The following is a 17,093-nucleotide window of genomic DNA, read 5'->3' as shown; positions in this document are numbered from 1 at the left end:
CAAGTTGTGCAATATTCCATTTACTATCCATTGACCTGAGTCATCTCCCGACTCTGCTGCTGTGTCTATCTATGACCTTCTGACATCTATGTTGTGCCACTTGACCGTGTGTTCCTCGATGTGCCTGACTTTCTTTGAGATGCACATTACCTGATGTCTGCCCCGCTGACTTACCTTTCCCATTCCAGAATGCGCGTGTCCCATTTTGATCACCACAGGGAATTTGGACGCGGTGAGCTGAAAGAGAGCATGCGAGCCCCAACCGAATGGGGGATTAGATAATGTATTAGAACAAAGCCTCTGGGAAAGACAAGGTAATTAGCTATGTATTATTGTTTATTTACAATAGGTCACATACTATGTTACTTTTCTACAAATGTAATATATCTTGATAAGTAGGACTGGGGTACAAAATACTGTAGCATTTAATAGAACCCCGATGTTTGCTAATATAAGTCTACTTTTAAGATGGCCTTCGGTAACACTGCTTTGTGGATACCCCTAAAACGTCACCTTACTAAACATTTTATAGCAGCTACTGTATATCTCTTTATAGCCAAAATTTACTAAACGCTGCTAAGACTGTAAGCATGCATTGATAAGGGGGGTTTGTTCTTTTATAAACTTTTTTATAGTACTATCTGCACTATTTTGGTCTCCCTTCTTTTTCTCTGGCGTTCTGCTGTACCGAGCTTATCACCACCCACGCTTGCCACAGTTTGGGACATGCTCTTGATTTTCCTGCCATTCGTGAGTATAACCATTGGAGGTAATTGATGACTGAAGGCTTACTGTGTTCTGCAACACTGCTCTATGTTGGTTTTTTTCTCTTTCTCTATTGGTGATATGTCCCCTGCTCCCCTGATTTTTTTCGATACTGATTGTGGAGTATATTAGAAATGTATCCTATTCCAGGGTTCTGGGTAAAGGAGTATATTTACCATATTTCTTTCTGAACCTACTTATTACTGACACTGGGATGCATATATTCACATATTTTCTAGTGATTTGTCACAATTATCACGTGTGTTGTATTTTAGACACATTATATATTTGTGTTTTTATAATTAATGCACTTAATCACTTTAAAAGATTCATTTAAATTATTCACTGCATTAGTGTTGAGCGTCACACTTTTTCTCTGATTATGTCTAGACAGGATGCTGCTTGGGCACCCTGGCCCTCACTATCTCTGCGTCTCTATTTGTTCCTCTCCCAATCTTTCAATCTCTTTCACTCCATTTCCATCTGGATTCTTCTCTTTCTCTCCGTCAGAATTACTAAGTGGCATCTTCATTAAGTGGCGATATCAAGAGGAAAACTGATCCAGCCACTCAATCACTGTCTATGCAACCATGTCTCCTCTGCTCATGTTTCTTCTGTGTAGACTAACAAAAAGCACCTGCAGAGTATTTGCAATCCCAGCTGGGGCAGCTGCCCTGTGTGAAGTTGTGTTCCTTATAAGGCCATGTCCCTGCTGGCGCTGACTGCGCTTGGAGCTTGGCGTGGTTACCAGAGTGAATGGTAATCCTCCCGTCCACGCAGTGCGCGCACTCATGTGCGTGCACGCACACTCTCCCAAGCTTGCGGCTTGGCGAGACAAAAGAGTTTGACTTTGGAGCGGAGACACATGACTGGCCACATGGTGGTCACATGACCCTGCTCTGACCAATGGGGAGAGAGAGGCAGAATAGAGGCTGAGTGGAGAGAGGTGGAAGGGGGGGGGGGAACAGAGAGTGGTGGAAGGGGAACGGGGGGAAACGGAGAGAGGTGGAAGGGGGGCGGGGGGGAAACGGAGAGAGGTGGAAGGGGGGCGGGGGGAAACGGAGAGAGGTGGAAGGGGGGCGGGGGGGAAACTGAGAGAGGTGGAAGGGGGCGGGGGGAAACTGAGAGAGGTGGAAGGGGGGCGGGGGGGAAACTGAGAGAGGTGGAAGGGGGGAACAAAAAGAGATGGAAGGGAGGAACAGAGAGAGATGGAAGGGGGGATGGAGAGAGGTGGTAGGCGGGGGGGGACGGAGAGAGGTGGAAGGGGGGAACGGAGAGGTGGAAGGGGGGGTCAGAGAAAGGTTTTTTATTTTTCTTGCACAAATGTTTTTAATTGCCATTTTTGGAAGGGGGGAGGGAGAGAATGGACACACACACACACAGAGAAACACAGACACAGTCCCGATCCGGCCAATGACACGCCCCCTCCCTTTATAGCCACGCCCCCCGCTCCAGCTCTAAAATGTTTGCAGGACATCAGAACGCTCATGCTTGATGTCACCACTCAAGCATGAGCACGCTCAGCGCCAGCGGGGACTCAGCCTTAGAAACAATCTCTTTACTTGACATCTGATTTGTAACTGACTCAGTTCACAACTAAATCTCTTTTTTTTTTTTTTACAAAGCAATTCAATAAAAAAAAGTGAGCTGAAAGGCGGCCAGGTTTTATTACAGGTACTTTTTAACACAACAGAGAATGAGTGCAGCGGAGTCTACAGTACAAGAAAATCACCAATATTATTCCCTACTGAAAACACAGAATGAACATATATCACACACACAGTGCACGCTTTCATTAGGAGGGAACATACGTAACACACACAGTGCACGCTTTCATTAAGAGTGAACATACATGACACACACAGTGCACGCTTTCATTAGGAGGGAACATACGTCACACGCACAATGCACGCTTTCATTAGGAGTGAATATACATCAAACACACAATTCATTAGGAGTGACCATACATGACACACACAGTGCTTGCTTTTATTAGGAGTGACCATACATGACACACACAGTGCTTGCTTTTATTAGGAGTGACCATACATGACACACACAGTGCTTGCTTTTATTAGGAGTGTACATACATGACACACACAGTGCTTGCTTTTATTAGGAGTGTACATACATGACACACACAGTGCTTGCTTTTATTAGGAGTGACCATACATGACACACACAGTGCTTGCTTTTATTAGGAGTGACCATACATGACACACACAGTGCTTGCTTTTATTAGGAGTGTACATACATGACACACACAGTGCTTGCTTTTATTAGGAGTGTACATACATGACACACACAAAGCTTGCTTTTATTAGGAGTGACCATACATGACACACACAGTGCTTGCTTTTATTAGGAGTGACCATACATGACACACACAGTGCTTGCTTTTATTAGGAGTGTACATACATGACACACACAGTGCTTGCTTTTATTAGGAGTGACCATACATGACACACACAGTGCTTGCTTTTATTAGGAGTGTACATACATGACACACACAGTGCTTGCTTTTATTAGGAGTGACCATACATGACACACACAGTGCTTGCTTTTATTAGGAGTGTACATACATGACACACACAGTGCTTGCTTTTATTAGGAGTGTACATACATGACACACACAGTGCTTGCTTTTATTAGGAGTGTACATACATGACACACACAGTGCTTGCTTTTATTAGGAGTGACCATACATGACACACACAGTGCTTGCTTTTATTAGGAGTGACCATACATGAGACACACCAGACGCTTTCATGATTTCCAGCCCTTGCTCAGTTCTCCTTTATCTCTTCCCTGTCTCTCTATTCTCGGTCCCAGAGGTGAGAGGGTTTACTGTTCACTGGTATAGGGCGAAGGGAAAGTATGTGTGTGAAAATACAGGAAGGAAGAGGAGGCTGAGTTAAAGGGTATGTGGTTCCTGAAAGTAGTTTGTAACGGCCCCTGTGCGTCTGTCAGTCTCCTGTGGTTTCTCACTCTCCTTCTTGTGGTCAGGGGAGAGACTGATGTCTCGGGAACTACTTCCCATAGAAAAAGACTTGCAAAGAACAATTAACCCTTTCATGGAAGCAGAATTCCACCTTTTCTCTCAGAAAGTACAGGCATACCCCGCTTTAAGGACACTCACTTTAAGTACACTCACGAGTAAGTACATATCGCCCAATAGTCAAACGGCAGCTCACGCATGCGCCTGTCAGCACGTCCTGAACAGCAATACCGGCTCCCTGCCTGTACTGAAGCTGTGTGCAAGCGGGGAGACTATAGAGCCTGTTATACATGCGTTATTTACATCAGTTATGCACGTATATGACGATTGCAGTACTGTACATGCATCGATAAGTGGAAAAAAGGTAGTGCTTCACTTTAAGTACATTTTCGCTTTACATACATGCTCCGGTCCCATTGCGTACGTTAATGCGGGGTATGCCTGTAGTGTTGTGTGGAGACTGTTGTGGAGTCTGACACAGGGACTTTCAGGGTCACTGTGGATCAGTCCCATCTGTACCCCCTATTTTATTTGGTGTGCTTGATGAATGGATGTTGCAGCATTGCTAATTTGAATGGCTCCACCTCTCCCCATATTGAATAGGCCTCTATGTTCTTTTCAACATCTTTTTCCAGTACAAATTCTCCCCGAATATCTAGACCATTCATTTTCGACAGGGTGGAGCGTGTGAGGGAGTGAGAGTGTTAGGGAGTGAGAGTGTGAGGGGGTGAGAGTGTGAGGGAGTGAGAGTGAGTGAGAGTGTGAGGGAGTGAGAGTGTGAGGGGTGAGAGTGTGAGGGAGTGACAGTGTGAGGGAGTGAGAGTGTGAAGGGGTGAGAGTGTGAGGGGGTGAGAGTGTGAGGGGGTGAGAGTGGGAGGGAGTGAGAGTGTGAGGGGGTGAGAGTGTGAGGGGTGAGAGTGTGAGGGAGTGAGAGTGTGAGGGAGTGAGAGTGTGAGGGAGTGAGAGTGTGAGGGAGTGAGAGTGTGAGGGAGTGAGAGTGTGAGGGAGTGAGAGTGTGAGGGGGTGAGAGTGTGAGGGGTGAGAGTGTGAGGGAGTGAGAGTGTGAGGGAGTGAGAGTGTGAGGGAGTGAGAGTGTGAGGGGGTGAGAGTGTGAGGGGTGAGAGTGTGAGGGGGTGAGCGTGTGAGGGAGTGAGAGTGTGAGGGGGTGAGAGTGTGAGGGGGTGAGAGTGTGAGGGGGTGAGAGTGTGAGGGGGTGAGAGTGTGAGGGGTGAGCGTGTAAGGGAGTGAGAGTGTGAGAGTGTGAGGAGGTGAGTGTGTGAGGGAGTGAGAGTGTGAGGGAGTGAGAGTGTCAGGGAGTGAGAGTGTGAGGGAGTGAGAGTGTGAGGGGTGAGAGTGTGAGGGGTGAGAGTGTGATGGGGTGAGCGTGTGAGGGGTGAGAGTGTGAGGGGTGAGAGTGTGATGGGGTGAGCGTGTGAGGGAGTGAGAGTGTGAGGGGGTGAGAGTGTGAGGGGGTGAGAGTGTGAGGGGGTGAGAGTGTGAGGGGTGAGCGTGTGAGGGAGTGAGAGTGTGAGAGCGTGAGGGGGTGAGAGTGTGAGGGAGTGAGAGTGTGAGGGAGTGAGAGTGTCAGGGAGTGAGAATGTGAGGGAGTGAGAGTGTGAGGGGTGAAGAGAGGGAGTGAGAGTGTGAGGGAGTGAGAGTGTGAGGGAGTGAGAGTGTGAGGGGTGAGAGTGTGAGGGAGTGAGAGTGTGAGGGGTGAGAGTGTGAGGGAGTGAGAGTGTGAGGGGTGAGAGTGTGAGGGGTGAAGAGAGGGAGTGAGAGTGTGAGGGGGTGAGAGGGTGAGAGTGTGAGGGAGTGAGAGTGTGAGGGGGTGAGCGTGTGAGGGAGTGAGAGTGTGAGGGGTGAAGAGAGGGAGTGAGAGTGTGAGGGGGTGAGTGTGAGGGAGTGAGAGTGTCAGGGAGTGAGAGTGTGAGGGAGTGAGAGTGTGAGGGGTGAAGAGAGGGAGTGAGAGTGTGAGGGAGTGAGAGTGTGAGGGAGTGAGAGTGTGAGGGGTGAGAGTGTGAGGGAGTGAGAGTGTGAGGGGTGAGAGTGTGAGGGAGTGAGAGTGTGAGGGGTGAAGAGAGGGAGTGAGAGTGTGAGGGGGTGAGAGGGTGAGAGTGTGAGGGAGTGAGAGTGTGAGGGGGTGAGCGTGTGAGGGAGTGAGAGTGTGAGGGGTGAAGAGAGGGAGTGAGAGTGTGAGGGGGTGAGTGTGAGGGGGTGAGAGTGTGAGGGAGTGAGAGTGTGAGGGGTGAGAGTGTGAGGGGGTGAGCGTGTGAGGGAGTGAGAGTGTGAGGGGTGAGAGTGTGAGGGAGTGAGAGTGTGAGGGGTGAGAGTGTGAGGGAGTGAGGGTGTGAGGGGTGAGAGTGTGAGGGAGTGAGAGTGTGAGGGGTGAGAGTGTGAGGGAGTGAGAGTGTGAGGGGTGAGAGTGTGAGAGTGTGAGGGAGTGAGAGTGTGAGGGAGTGAGAGTGTGAGGGAGTGAGAGTGTGAGGGAGTGAGAGTGTGAGAGGTGAGAGTGTAAGAGAGTGAGAGTGTGAGGGAGTGAGAGTGTGAGGGGTGAAGAGAGGGAGTGAGAGTGTGAGGGAGTGAGAGTGTGAGGGGTGAAGAGAGGGAGTGAGAGTGTGAGGGAGTGAGAGTGTGAGGGGTGAAGAGAGGGAGTGAGAGTGTGAGGGAGTGAGAGTGTGAGGGGTGAAGAGAGGGAGTGAGAGTGTGAGGGAGTGAGAGTGTGAGGGGTGAAGAGAGGGAAGGTGATTAGAGCGCAAAGCAGTACCCCAGAATTCCAGAACCTAACCAAACCTACCCAAAAAACAGGTTTAAAACCACTGATCTACACATTAAAAAAAACAAGTTATGGTGGGTCCGGCCGGCATTATCTTATAGGGATCCATGTTCAAATGGATAAGAAGTAAAGAAGGTCTCACTGTGAGTGCTCATTTGAATGTCATTACCCAGAATCCCTGGCTGCAGTGGAAGCATTGTTTGACAAGTGATACTGGGGAAAGACAGGGTAGCTGATCTGTCTGAGACATGTAAATGTACCACAAGTGGTATTTATATTTGCTGTTCTCCGTATATCTAGAAGCATGCCTGTGTTCTGTATATCTAGAAGCATGCCTGTGTTCCGTATATCTAGAAGCACGCCTCTGTGTTCCGTATATCTAGAAGCATGCCTATGTGTTCCGTATATCTAGAAGCATGCCTCTGTGTTCCGTATATCTAGAAGCATGCCTCTGTGTTCCGTATATCTAGAAGCATGCCCCTGTGTTCCGTATATCTAGAAGCATGCCTCTGTGTTCCGTATATCTAGAAGCATGCCTCTGTGTTCCGTATATCTAGAAGCATGCCTCTGTGTTCCGTATATCTAGAAGCATGCCTCTGTGTTCCGTATATATCTAGAAGCATGCCTCTGTGTTCCGTATATATCTAGAAGCATGCTTCTGTGTTCCGTATATATCTAGAAGCATGCCTCTGTGTTCCGTATATATCTAGAAGCATGCCTCTGTGTTCCGTATATATCTAGAAGCATGCCTCTGTGTTCCGTATATATCTAGAAGCATGCCTCTGTGTTCCGTATATCTAGAAGCATGCCTCTGTGTTCCGTATATCTAGAAGCATGCCTCTGTGTTCCGTATATCTAGAAGCATGCCTCTGTGTTCCGTATATCTAGAAGCATGCCTCTGTGTTCCGTATATCTAGAAGCATGCCTCTGTGTTCCGTATATCTAGAAGCATGCCTCTGTGTTCCGTATATCTAGAAGTATGCCTCTGTGTTCCGTATATCTAGAAGCATGCCTCTGTGTTTCGTATATCTAGAAGCATGCCTCTGTGTTCCGTATATCTAATTTCGTATATCTAGAAGCATGCCTCTGTGTTCCGTATATCTAGAAGCATGCCTCTGTGTTTCGTATATCTAGAAGCATGCCTCTGTGTTCCGTATATCTAATTTCGTATATCTAGAAGCATGCCTCTGTGTTTTGTACATCTCATCGTATGGCTTTGTTTTAAGGATGCTCAAGTGAAGCAAACTTCCAGTCAATTTTTAAAGCAACACTTCCCCCTCCCCCCATTCTGTTTACACATGGGGAAATCAAGGGGTCTCTAGAACTGAACCATATTAATTTTAGCTCTGGGGACCTCCTGCTTTCCCAGATACCGTACTTACTGGGGAAGGCAGCGTTGGTTAAAATCCCCTGCGTGACACGGGCCAGTAGGAAGTCAAAACAGACGACGTCGCAGATTCCTATTAGCCTGCGTGACACGGGACATTTAAACCTACATTATGTTTCCACTGTAGGGAACAGTATCAGTGGCACCTTCCCCGGTAATTATCTCAGGAAGAAGGTGGTCATCAGAGCTAAAATGATGCTGTTCAGCTCCCTGCTTCATTGGTGTGCCGCTGCTTCCCTGCGTGCGCTTGTGAACTTTTCAGTCCCAAGAAGCAGCTTCCCAAAATGTTGAGTGCCCATCGCATTAGAAGCTCTGCCAATAACTGTTTTCAATAAAGTAGACTCTTCATTCAGCGTCTTCCAGTTACACAAACACATGCACACTGTCTTCCAGTTACACAAACACATGCACACTGATGTCTTCCAGTTACACAAACACATGCACACTGTCTTCCAGTTACACAAACACATGCACACTGATGTCTTCCAGTTACACAAACACATGCACACTGTCTTCCAGTTACACAAACACATGCACACTGATGTCTTCCTAGGAAATCATGTGACCCTCTTTGAAGCCAAATCTTTTTCTGGAAGTATTTAGAAAGTGTGTATGTGGGGTGAGGGGGGGTGGGAGAATGCCTGCGTGCGAGTCTCGGGGCATCTGTCTATATCTTAACACACTGCTATATGGATATATATATATATATATATACACACACACACACACACACACACACACACACACACACATACATTGTTTCGTGTGAGATCAGGGGAATTCCCAGCTGTTGTCTTTACTGGTAACAATGTGGAATGTGATGTCACTGGGCAGCAGATTTGTACTGTCTGACATAACACTGTGACATGTGCCTGAACCTTGTAACTGTGTGTGACCCCGGGCAGGTCCCAGCTCTGCCATGGACCCTGTCTGCAACACTATCCCCCATTAATATAGTGAGGTGTGTAAACACACAGTGAATAATGCATCCGATCCCTTCCAGTGATAGGTTAGGGGGGTGCCTGGCTCCTGTCATGGCCTCAGTGTAAGCTGCTAATAAATGTACGAGCCATAGGCTGACGCTGTGAGTGACCCTTATCGTTTCCCAACTCTGCCTGACTTCACATAGATGACCCCTTCCTGTTTTGAAACCTGTGACTAAGAGGGAAGGCGAGAATCTGGGCTGTGAGCCAATCACATCACAGGAAGGGAGGGGGCGTGTGGGGCTTTAAATGGCAGCGGTGGAGAGGAGCTGTGACACAGAGCAGCAGCAGCAGCAGCAGCAGCAGCAGCGGGGCGGGCAGGTAACAGCGCTCATCCCCTACTGCTCCAACACGCCGGGAGAGCAGCGGGAGGAACAGGGCCGGGGAACCGCACAGCGTCACTTAACCCTTCCCCTGCCGGGGGAACCGCACAGCGTCACTTAACCCTTCCCTGCCGGAGACATGCCGCGCATCACTTAACCCTTCCCCTGCCGGGGGAACCGCACAGCGTCACTTAACCCTTCCCCTGCCGGGGGACCGCACAGCGTCACTTAACCCTTCCCCTGCCGGAGACATGCCGAGCATCACTTAACCCCTTCCCTGACGGAGACATGCCGAGCATCACTTAACCCCTCCCCTGCCGGAATCATGCCGCGCATCACTTAACCCCTCCCCGAGCCCTGCAGCGTATCATTGAACCCCTTCCCTGCCAGAAGCATGCAGAACATCACTTAACCCCCTCCCTGCCAGAAGCATGCAGAGCATCACTTAACCCCCTCCCTGCCAGAAACATGTAGAGCATCACTGAACCCATCCCCTATCAGAGCCCAGCAGAGCATCACTTAACCCCTCCCCTGTCAGAGGCATGCAGAGCTTTATGTAACCCATTCTCTCTGCCCCTCCTCCTCTTGTAGCTTTGAGTGGCAAACAGTTGGCACAATGTTCTGTATCGTGGTGCTTCTGATTGTTGGATGCTTCAGTAGGGGAGCATGGAGCTGCAGCTGTGCCCCCAAGCACCCACAAACTGCGTACTGTCACTCGGAAATTGGTAAGTTTTACAAGTGTTATTTCTGATGTAAAAAACAAATGAATTATTACAGGACCTGGAAGTCGCCCTAATCATTAGGGCCTAATGAATTAATGGTGGTTTCCTGATGTCTGCAGCACAAAAAAGGGTCCGGAGACAGGATGTGTGTGTGTGTGTGTGTGTGTGTGTGTACATGCACTAATTAAGTTCAGAATCATTCATGTTTCGTGCTCATACGGATTTGATTGACTATCATTAACTCCCACAATGACTTTTCCGTTACTGAAGAGGCCTCTGTGGGAAGACATGATTTGAAACTCTGCAAGCCTGCTTGTCAAACTCTCAAATACTGTATAAAAGCAGAAGTAGCACGAGGAACATGTCTATGGGCGTCCCAAACGTTAGCATTGCAATGTACTCTGGGAGAAAACCAGTTTCCAAGTGGTATGATCGTAGCTTAATGCACGGGTGCGCAAATCTTTTGCGCCCCCCCTGCCTGCTCTCCCCCACTGCTTGTGGCCCCCCTTACCTTGTCTCGAGCGTCAAATAACGCTGTCGGGTTATGTGGTCACATGACCCTGTAGCCCGAAGCCGTCTGTGTCACTTCAAGGGAACTTACAGAGGCCACGCGCGGTCCCCCGGCATTTCATTGAAATGCTTTAGGGAAGAGCGCAGGTCCTCTAAGTGCCTTGCCCCCTGGTTTACGCACATCTGGCTTAATGAATGCTGTATGCTGTGTTTTTCAAGATGTCTCCACCGGAGATTCTATGGCTCTCTTTTTACATATCTGTCTCCCTTCAGTATTTCGGGGCAAGTTCATTGGACAGACACCACATAACAGCATAAGAGATGGCTGGGTGCAGTATGAAATGAACACCACTAAGGTACGATGATATTCTCTGTGCTTCTCCAACGCAAAATAGTAAGGGCAAATGATAACCATTAAAGCAAGCGACGTTGCATATTATTGTCACATATCAATTCTTCCCTAAATCTAACCCTCCAACAAAAAAATCATCCAACTGCTATGTGAATAATGTGAGTCAAAAAGAGTAACAGATGATGCAGAGTCTGTGTGTTAATGATAAGGCACCAATATTTACATTTTTTTTTTTTAGTATAACCCATTTACCCTTTTTGTCTCTGAAACACGACTCCTCTTTTTCTCCAACCACCACCGTCCTCGTCTTCATGCACGTGCCCCCCCAACCATCTCTCTTACTACTTTGCTCAGACTTGATGTTAAAATGATCACTTAAAGTGTAATCAAGCAAAATGTGTAATATTAATCCAGTAACTGGGTTAAAATATCGGCAATATTTTTTACGCCCGTTCTTTAAAAAAAAAATGTAAATAACTAATTTGGTACGAAATCTCCGCGCTCTATTAAGTGAGTTACTGTAAGTTACCAGCACATTATGCCTTTTGTGTAGCTTCAAAAGTTGCGTAACTTTAAGTCCTATTTTCAGCTGGGAATAGCATTGCGTTAACTAGAATGGCCGTTAGTGATGAGAAGAGGCGTATTCCCTAACAAAGCCTATGCACAAAGATCCGTTAACCCAATGACTTAACCTGACATTAGTAAAGTCATACCTAAAAGTGTCGGTACTCTCTTCTCACCTTTAGGTAATGCTTCATGCCATATTAATCGAAGCTAAGATAATGTAAAAGCTATGTTAATTAAATGAACAGCAGCCGTTGTTTTTTTCATATAATTAGCTTTGTCGATATACATTAACTTCTGGGGAAATGACGTATGTTACCGTTTTAGGTAACGTGATGTTCTACTTAATAGAGCTATGTGGATCTGGCGCCAAGGACCGAAACATTGGTCCAATTCCAATACAATTATTTAAAATTGTAGAATGAGGCCACAGACTTCTCAATCATCTGACTTTACGGTTTAAGACATGCTAACTGTTAAACATGACTTTGCTTTGCATGTAGACCTCCTAACACACACACTGTAGGTGAGAGATTGAAATCCCTTTAGCTATATTATGCCTGTTAACCACATATTTATCATGACTCTCTTCACTTTGTTTTCCCCACAACTCTCCCATGCTCTTCCTTTCCTTACCTCCTCTCTCTCGTCTTTCCCTAACTAATGCCGACACATCTCTTCCATTGCTATGTTTATATCTAATGGTCAGTCCCACTACATGGCTTTCTTCTGTATCGTTTGTCTTCCTTCAACATGACCCCACTTTACTGGTCTCCTTCTACTCAATGTATCTAAATCACACTCCCTTTCAGCTTCTCACCTCTAGCTCATTGGTCCTCTCATCTCCCCCACCCCCAAGTTGTCGTTTTATTCTCACTCTATTGTTTAACTTGACTTCCTCCAGTAAAATATTTTTATCTACTAGGTTTACAAGTGTCCTGACCAAATTAAGGACTTGCAGTTTGTGTACAGTCCAGGGATGGAAAGTCTATGTGGATATCAGCACCAGTCCACTAACAAAAGTCAGGAGTTCCTGATTACTGGTGAGGTTGCCCTCTTGCCCCCTACAAATACTCTGCCCTCTCTTTTGCACCCTAAAATATGCTGCCTCCTAATCTGCATATGCTGCCCCCTATTCTGCACCCACACATACTCTGCCCCCTATTCTGCACCCACACATATGCTGCCCCCCTATTCTGCATACGCTGCCTCCCTATTCTGCACCCACACATGCTGCCTCTAATCTGCATATGCTGCCCCCTAATCTGCATATTCTGCACCCACACATACGCTGCCCCCCTATTCTGCACCCACACACTGCCATCCCTACTTTCTCACTGATCCACTCTCTCCTTAATTCCAGCAGTACCACCTAACCATACACTACTGCTCCTTAACCTTATGCATACACTGCCACCCTCTCCAATACCCCACCCATATACATCTAATTTTGTCTCTAGCAGATCATCCATACACTGCTCATCTGTGCTCCACTCTACCCTCCTGCTTCCCCTATCCATTCTTACATACATCCTCTCCCCCTTTCCAACATACAGCATCCATTGTGAATGAGCAAGTGATGATTACCTCTTGTGGGTATATCACACCATGGGCCACCTTGACTGCTTTTCAGAAGAGAGGGTTCCAACAAGTGTATCAAAATGGCTGCAGCTGCCAGGTGAGTGATACCTCCTTATAGGACAGTATAAGAGGGCCACATATCCAAACCAGGGTGTATATTTACCATATGGTGGAATGCGCATAAGACCGGAGAGCTGTTCAAACATTAAATGGGCACAACTGAGAAATAACGATACAATAGCATGTGTATGATTGTATCTAACACACGAGGCTCCAACACCCTATAGCCAAAGGGTGATGTGTCTGAGACATGAGAATGTTTTGGAAACACAAGGGTTTTATATACTACATGAAAATATACATAAAACAGCTCTTAAAGAGAACCTTTTATTCCACATAACACTATCCTAATGTGGGTTACTCAAAATTCCCTTAGGGCCAGAAGTCCAGACAAGTGTAATCGCATGAAAGAATTATAATGCTACTGAAAACCTTTGGTGTTATTTCCTTTGCTAAATGTGATGCAATTAGTTTGCACCCGGCTAACCCCTATATTAGCGATTTTATAGGTCCATCCCACCTATCCTGAAAGGAAAAGTGTCTGAGGTAGGAAGAAGTTATATCAGAGGTTCAGAGTGAGGGTAAACCTCGGAGAATACTGATCAGCATTTTAGCGCTTCATGGGCAACGGTCAGAGATCTGAAAAAAAATCTACACAAGTCCAATATATCTACTGTAACTCTTTGTAAAAAGGTTCGATTCTGTCAGGTTTATACTTATGTACCATGTGTGGAGGAGCATATATCAGAAGTGACAAACATCTTTAAAGAATAAGGAATACAAAAGATAGATAAAAAATTCATATCTCTTTATAAAAAGATGGACCTGCTTATTTAGGCTACTCTATAGAGGATAGCAGCAAAGAGGGGTATAATGGAAAGGTTGTGTATTTATACAACCTAGAGATTTCTAGAATATGTCATGAATTTGCTACTGCATGGCTTCTTCTTCAATTTCAGATTGTTCCATGCTATAGTGTTCCATGTGAGGTAACATCTGACCGGCAGTGTCTCTGGACAGATTCAGTGATGCAACGGACCCATCAGAACAAGGAAGGACCCCAGGCTCTTCATCTGGCCTGTGTAAATAAGGGCAATGGTCTGTGTACCTGGGAGTCCCAGAAGTCCCGTTTGTTGACCACAATCAACAAGTCAACAGCACATTAAGATGTACTAGACTTGGAGAACAGGGCACTTTCATCCCATTTGTCATTTACTTTACAAACAATAACATAATACATATTCTTTGTGTTGCTCCTTAACTATGCCATTCGCATAATGGGGTTAAAGACGCTTCTCTAGGGGAGATGGGGGGGGAACATAAATCTGTTTAAGATTAGGCGTTTTTATTAGAAGGAAGCTGCAACAAGACTGAATTCAAGTGAAATTAATTGACTGGTTACTGTTGTCTGCAAGCTGTCCAAACATTCGAGTTCTAGATCTGCATACACTCCCCATCTACACTGTGATCAGCCCTAGTTGGAATGACATGTATCCTCTCCTGTTACCAACCCTTTCACTATGTATGGAATTCTATTATTTTTTCTTTTCTTTTTTTTTTAATAAAAGTTTGTTTTTGGTACATTAAATATGTCTAAGGCTCCTCAAACAAACCATAGAGATATCTAAAGAATGCAGAACCTGTGGCATGTAAAAGAATAATTCTCACTACAGAGAAAGGCACAGGGGCACGTATTTGACACGCTGCCGCTCCCAGAGCTGGGAAGCAACTCCTCTGTGCATTGATTAGGCTGCGGTCCCAGTAATGTCTGTGACACGCGCGCCCGGCGGGGGGGGGGGGGGCGGCGCGTGTCACAGCGCTAACCGCGGTCTGTGAGGAGAGGAGAATCTTGCGCCGGGAGGGGGCGTGGTCGGGGATTTGCGGGGGCGTGGCCATTACGTCACGCGGCTGGTTCGCCCTCATTGGGTGAACAGCCGGTGGGGGCGTGGCCACGCCTCCGTAGCTAGGAGTAAACTCAATTTTATTGAGTTGTGAAAAACCCTGCCGCACGGCGCGGCTGCAGCTTCTGCGTGACGGTGCGTAGTGGGCCCAGCCCCATTGAGGGGCGGTGCTTACACGCACAGTGCACGCCGCGCCGTGCGCACAGGCTGTACTGGGACCGCAGCCTTAAGGGTGAGAGAGACACTGGAAGAAGCAAGGCCCTATCACAGGGGTGGCCAACTCCATTCCTCAACAGCTACCAACAGGTCAGGTATTCAGGATATTCCTGCTTCAGCAGAGGTGGCTCAATCAGTGACTAATGCAGTAAGTGCCAATAAGCCCTATCTCGCCCAAAAATTCTACTGTTATTCAGTAAAGGTGAAGACCTGCTGCGGGCTGATACCAGACGGGAAGTGTCCTGGAACAGGAGTGTTTATCTCTCTGTATTTTCCGCTCTCAGGCTGCCAGCTTCCCCAGCTAAAGTTACATGTCTTTCCCTGCTCTGAAGCAGCCAGAGCTGTGTATATTGCAACATAGTTGTTACAAGTTTACACAGCCTCAAGTCAGTTGCCATGGCAACCTACTCACAGTTTGCGATTGGTTTAGTCCTCTCCCCCTGCCTTATCTGCATATTGTTATGCCCCTTAGTGTGTTCCTGTCTGACAGGAAAGTGTGCTCCCTCTTTCCCAACAAGCAGCCAAGGTGAGTAGACACTTCTTCCACTGCTCCCTCAGAAAGGGAAATCCGTTTTACCTTCCCCTCAGAGAAGTACTTCCCCCTAAGCAGAACACCTTCCTCGCTTCCAGCAATTCTCCTCACAAGGGACATCTGCTATTACAATCCACATACAAGTACTTTTATACTTCTATTAACTCCCTCAATAAAGTTGAAGAAAATAGAAGGCCTTTGTGTGCTTTAAAAGGGGATGAGTTAAGCTACATGGACTTACTCACATGCTAAATATAAGCCTGGGTTGAGAATACTTGGAGTTTATTAAATGTATTCACAACTTACCATTTCTTTGTGGTTAGGGTAATACGTTTGCTCAATAAGAGGGAATTCCTCTGGCCCCAGCTTCCTGTGTAGACGAACCATCTGGGAAAACTGAAATGCAGAAAGAGAAACGAGCCATAGGAAAATAGTGGTCATGAGATGGACAAAGTAAGATTACTGCAGACTCTTGGTCCATTGTTCTGACCACCAGGACCGGAGCAGCTCTGCTGTGAGTTTTGGATTGTTGGGATAATAGAAAGTCTGACAGCATGTTTATCAACTAAACGCTATACAGGCCTGTGTGCTTATGCAAGGGGGCTAGGTGTCCCCATAGCCACGAGAGGAACAGGTATCCCTGTGAGAGGGTCCCGAGTCAAGCTAATAAATACATTTTGATATTGTCACCATGTGAAGGTACCGGCAGAGTTTGGAGGAAGCTGTGACTCACTTATTATTCCTCACTTAAAAAGCTGAGGCTGTTTAAAGCTGCAGTTCAGTCTTTTTTTTTTTTTTAATTTATTTTTTTACTTCAATAGTTTCATGTGGGCAATCTCTAATTACCTAAAGAACTGTATAGCTGCAGGTCAATTCGTTCTCCATGTATTGATAGGCGAAATTTGGTGGCATAATTAGTGAAGGGATCTGTTTTTATTTGCTTCTGTCTCTCCGTGGAAGCTCATGAATATTCATGAGCACTCCCGCACTGACATGTGCTAGAGGGAGGGCAGGGCTGACAAAGGGTCAGTGCCAGGGCTTGTGACAGGACATGACGGGGCAGTGCCTTAGCAAATGGCTGTTAAAATAGAATACAAGAAAATTGGTCTTTCAAAGTTGTTGTTTTTAAAACAGAAAATGCTAAAAGTATTTTTTCTTACTACAGAACTGATTTATTTAAAAAAACACACATGCAGGATATTGACTGAACTGCAGCTTTAAGGTAAAACGCTCAACCTCATCAAGGTGTCAAATGAGAGGAATGTTACTGAAAATGTTCTTACACTTTAAGCAAAAACAAGTAGATCTAATACTACGATTTGACTGTGCATTAAGGCATTCTTTGGTACATAATCCCTGAGGCCCTTAAATGGGAAATATACAGGAAATCACAGAAGTGCCACGGATAGAGAAACAAAGAGACAGG

The 17,093-nt window shown here is 46.5% G+C and overlaps 2 protein-coding genes across 2 annotated transcripts in view; one reads left to right on the top strand and one right to left on the bottom strand.

Annotated features, from left to right (window-relative positions):
• Positions 1–17,093, bottom strand: part of LOC142478292 (synapsin-1-like) — a 69,543-nt gene that overhangs the window by 21,307 nt on the left and 31,143 nt on the right. The window contains 2 exon segments of the mRNA XM_075582452.1: positions 175–237; positions 15,974–16,063. Of these exon segments, the coding sequence (XP_075438567.1) occupies positions 175–237; positions 15,974–16,063 (153 nt within the window).
• LOC142478293 (metalloproteinase inhibitor 1-like) lies at positions 9,122–14,606 on the top strand. The gene is made up of 6 exons (XM_075582453.1): positions 9,122–9,227; positions 9,821–9,954; positions 10,735–10,817; positions 12,303–12,420; positions 12,934–13,055; positions 13,978–14,606. The coding sequence occupies exons 2-6, from the start codon at positions 9,846–9,848 to the stop codon at positions 14,182–14,184; spliced, it is 639 nt and encodes a 212-aa protein (XP_075438568.1). The 5' UTR covers positions 9,122–9,227; positions 9,821–9,845; the 3' UTR covers positions 14,185–14,606.

The sequence above is a fragment of the Ascaphus truei genome, unplaced genomic scaffold, assembly GCF_040206685.1.
Source record: "Ascaphus truei isolate aAscTru1 unplaced genomic scaffold, aAscTru1.hap1 HAP1_SCAFFOLD_236, whole genome shotgun sequence".
NCBI lineage: Eukaryota > Metazoa > Chordata > Amphibia > Anura > Ascaphidae > Ascaphus > Ascaphus truei.
Note: the sequence above shows the minus strand (reverse complement) of the source record. Positions and strands in the feature narration are given on the sequence as shown.

Excerpts from the sequence above, each read along its gene's own strand:
- LOC142478293 (XM_075582453.1), top strand. The coding sequence starts at position 9,846 with ATGTTCTGTATCGTGGTGCTTCTGATTGTTGGATGCTTCAGTAGGGGA. Across the intron at positions 9,955-10,734 it reads GTACTGTCACTCGGAAATTG|TATTTCGGGGCAAGTTCATT; the intron begins GTAAGTTTTACA and ends GTCTCCCTTCAG. Across the intron at positions 12,421-12,933 it reads TCAGGAGTTCCTGATTACTG|CATCCATTGTGAATGAGCAA; the intron begins GTGAGGTTGCCC and ends TCCAACATACAG.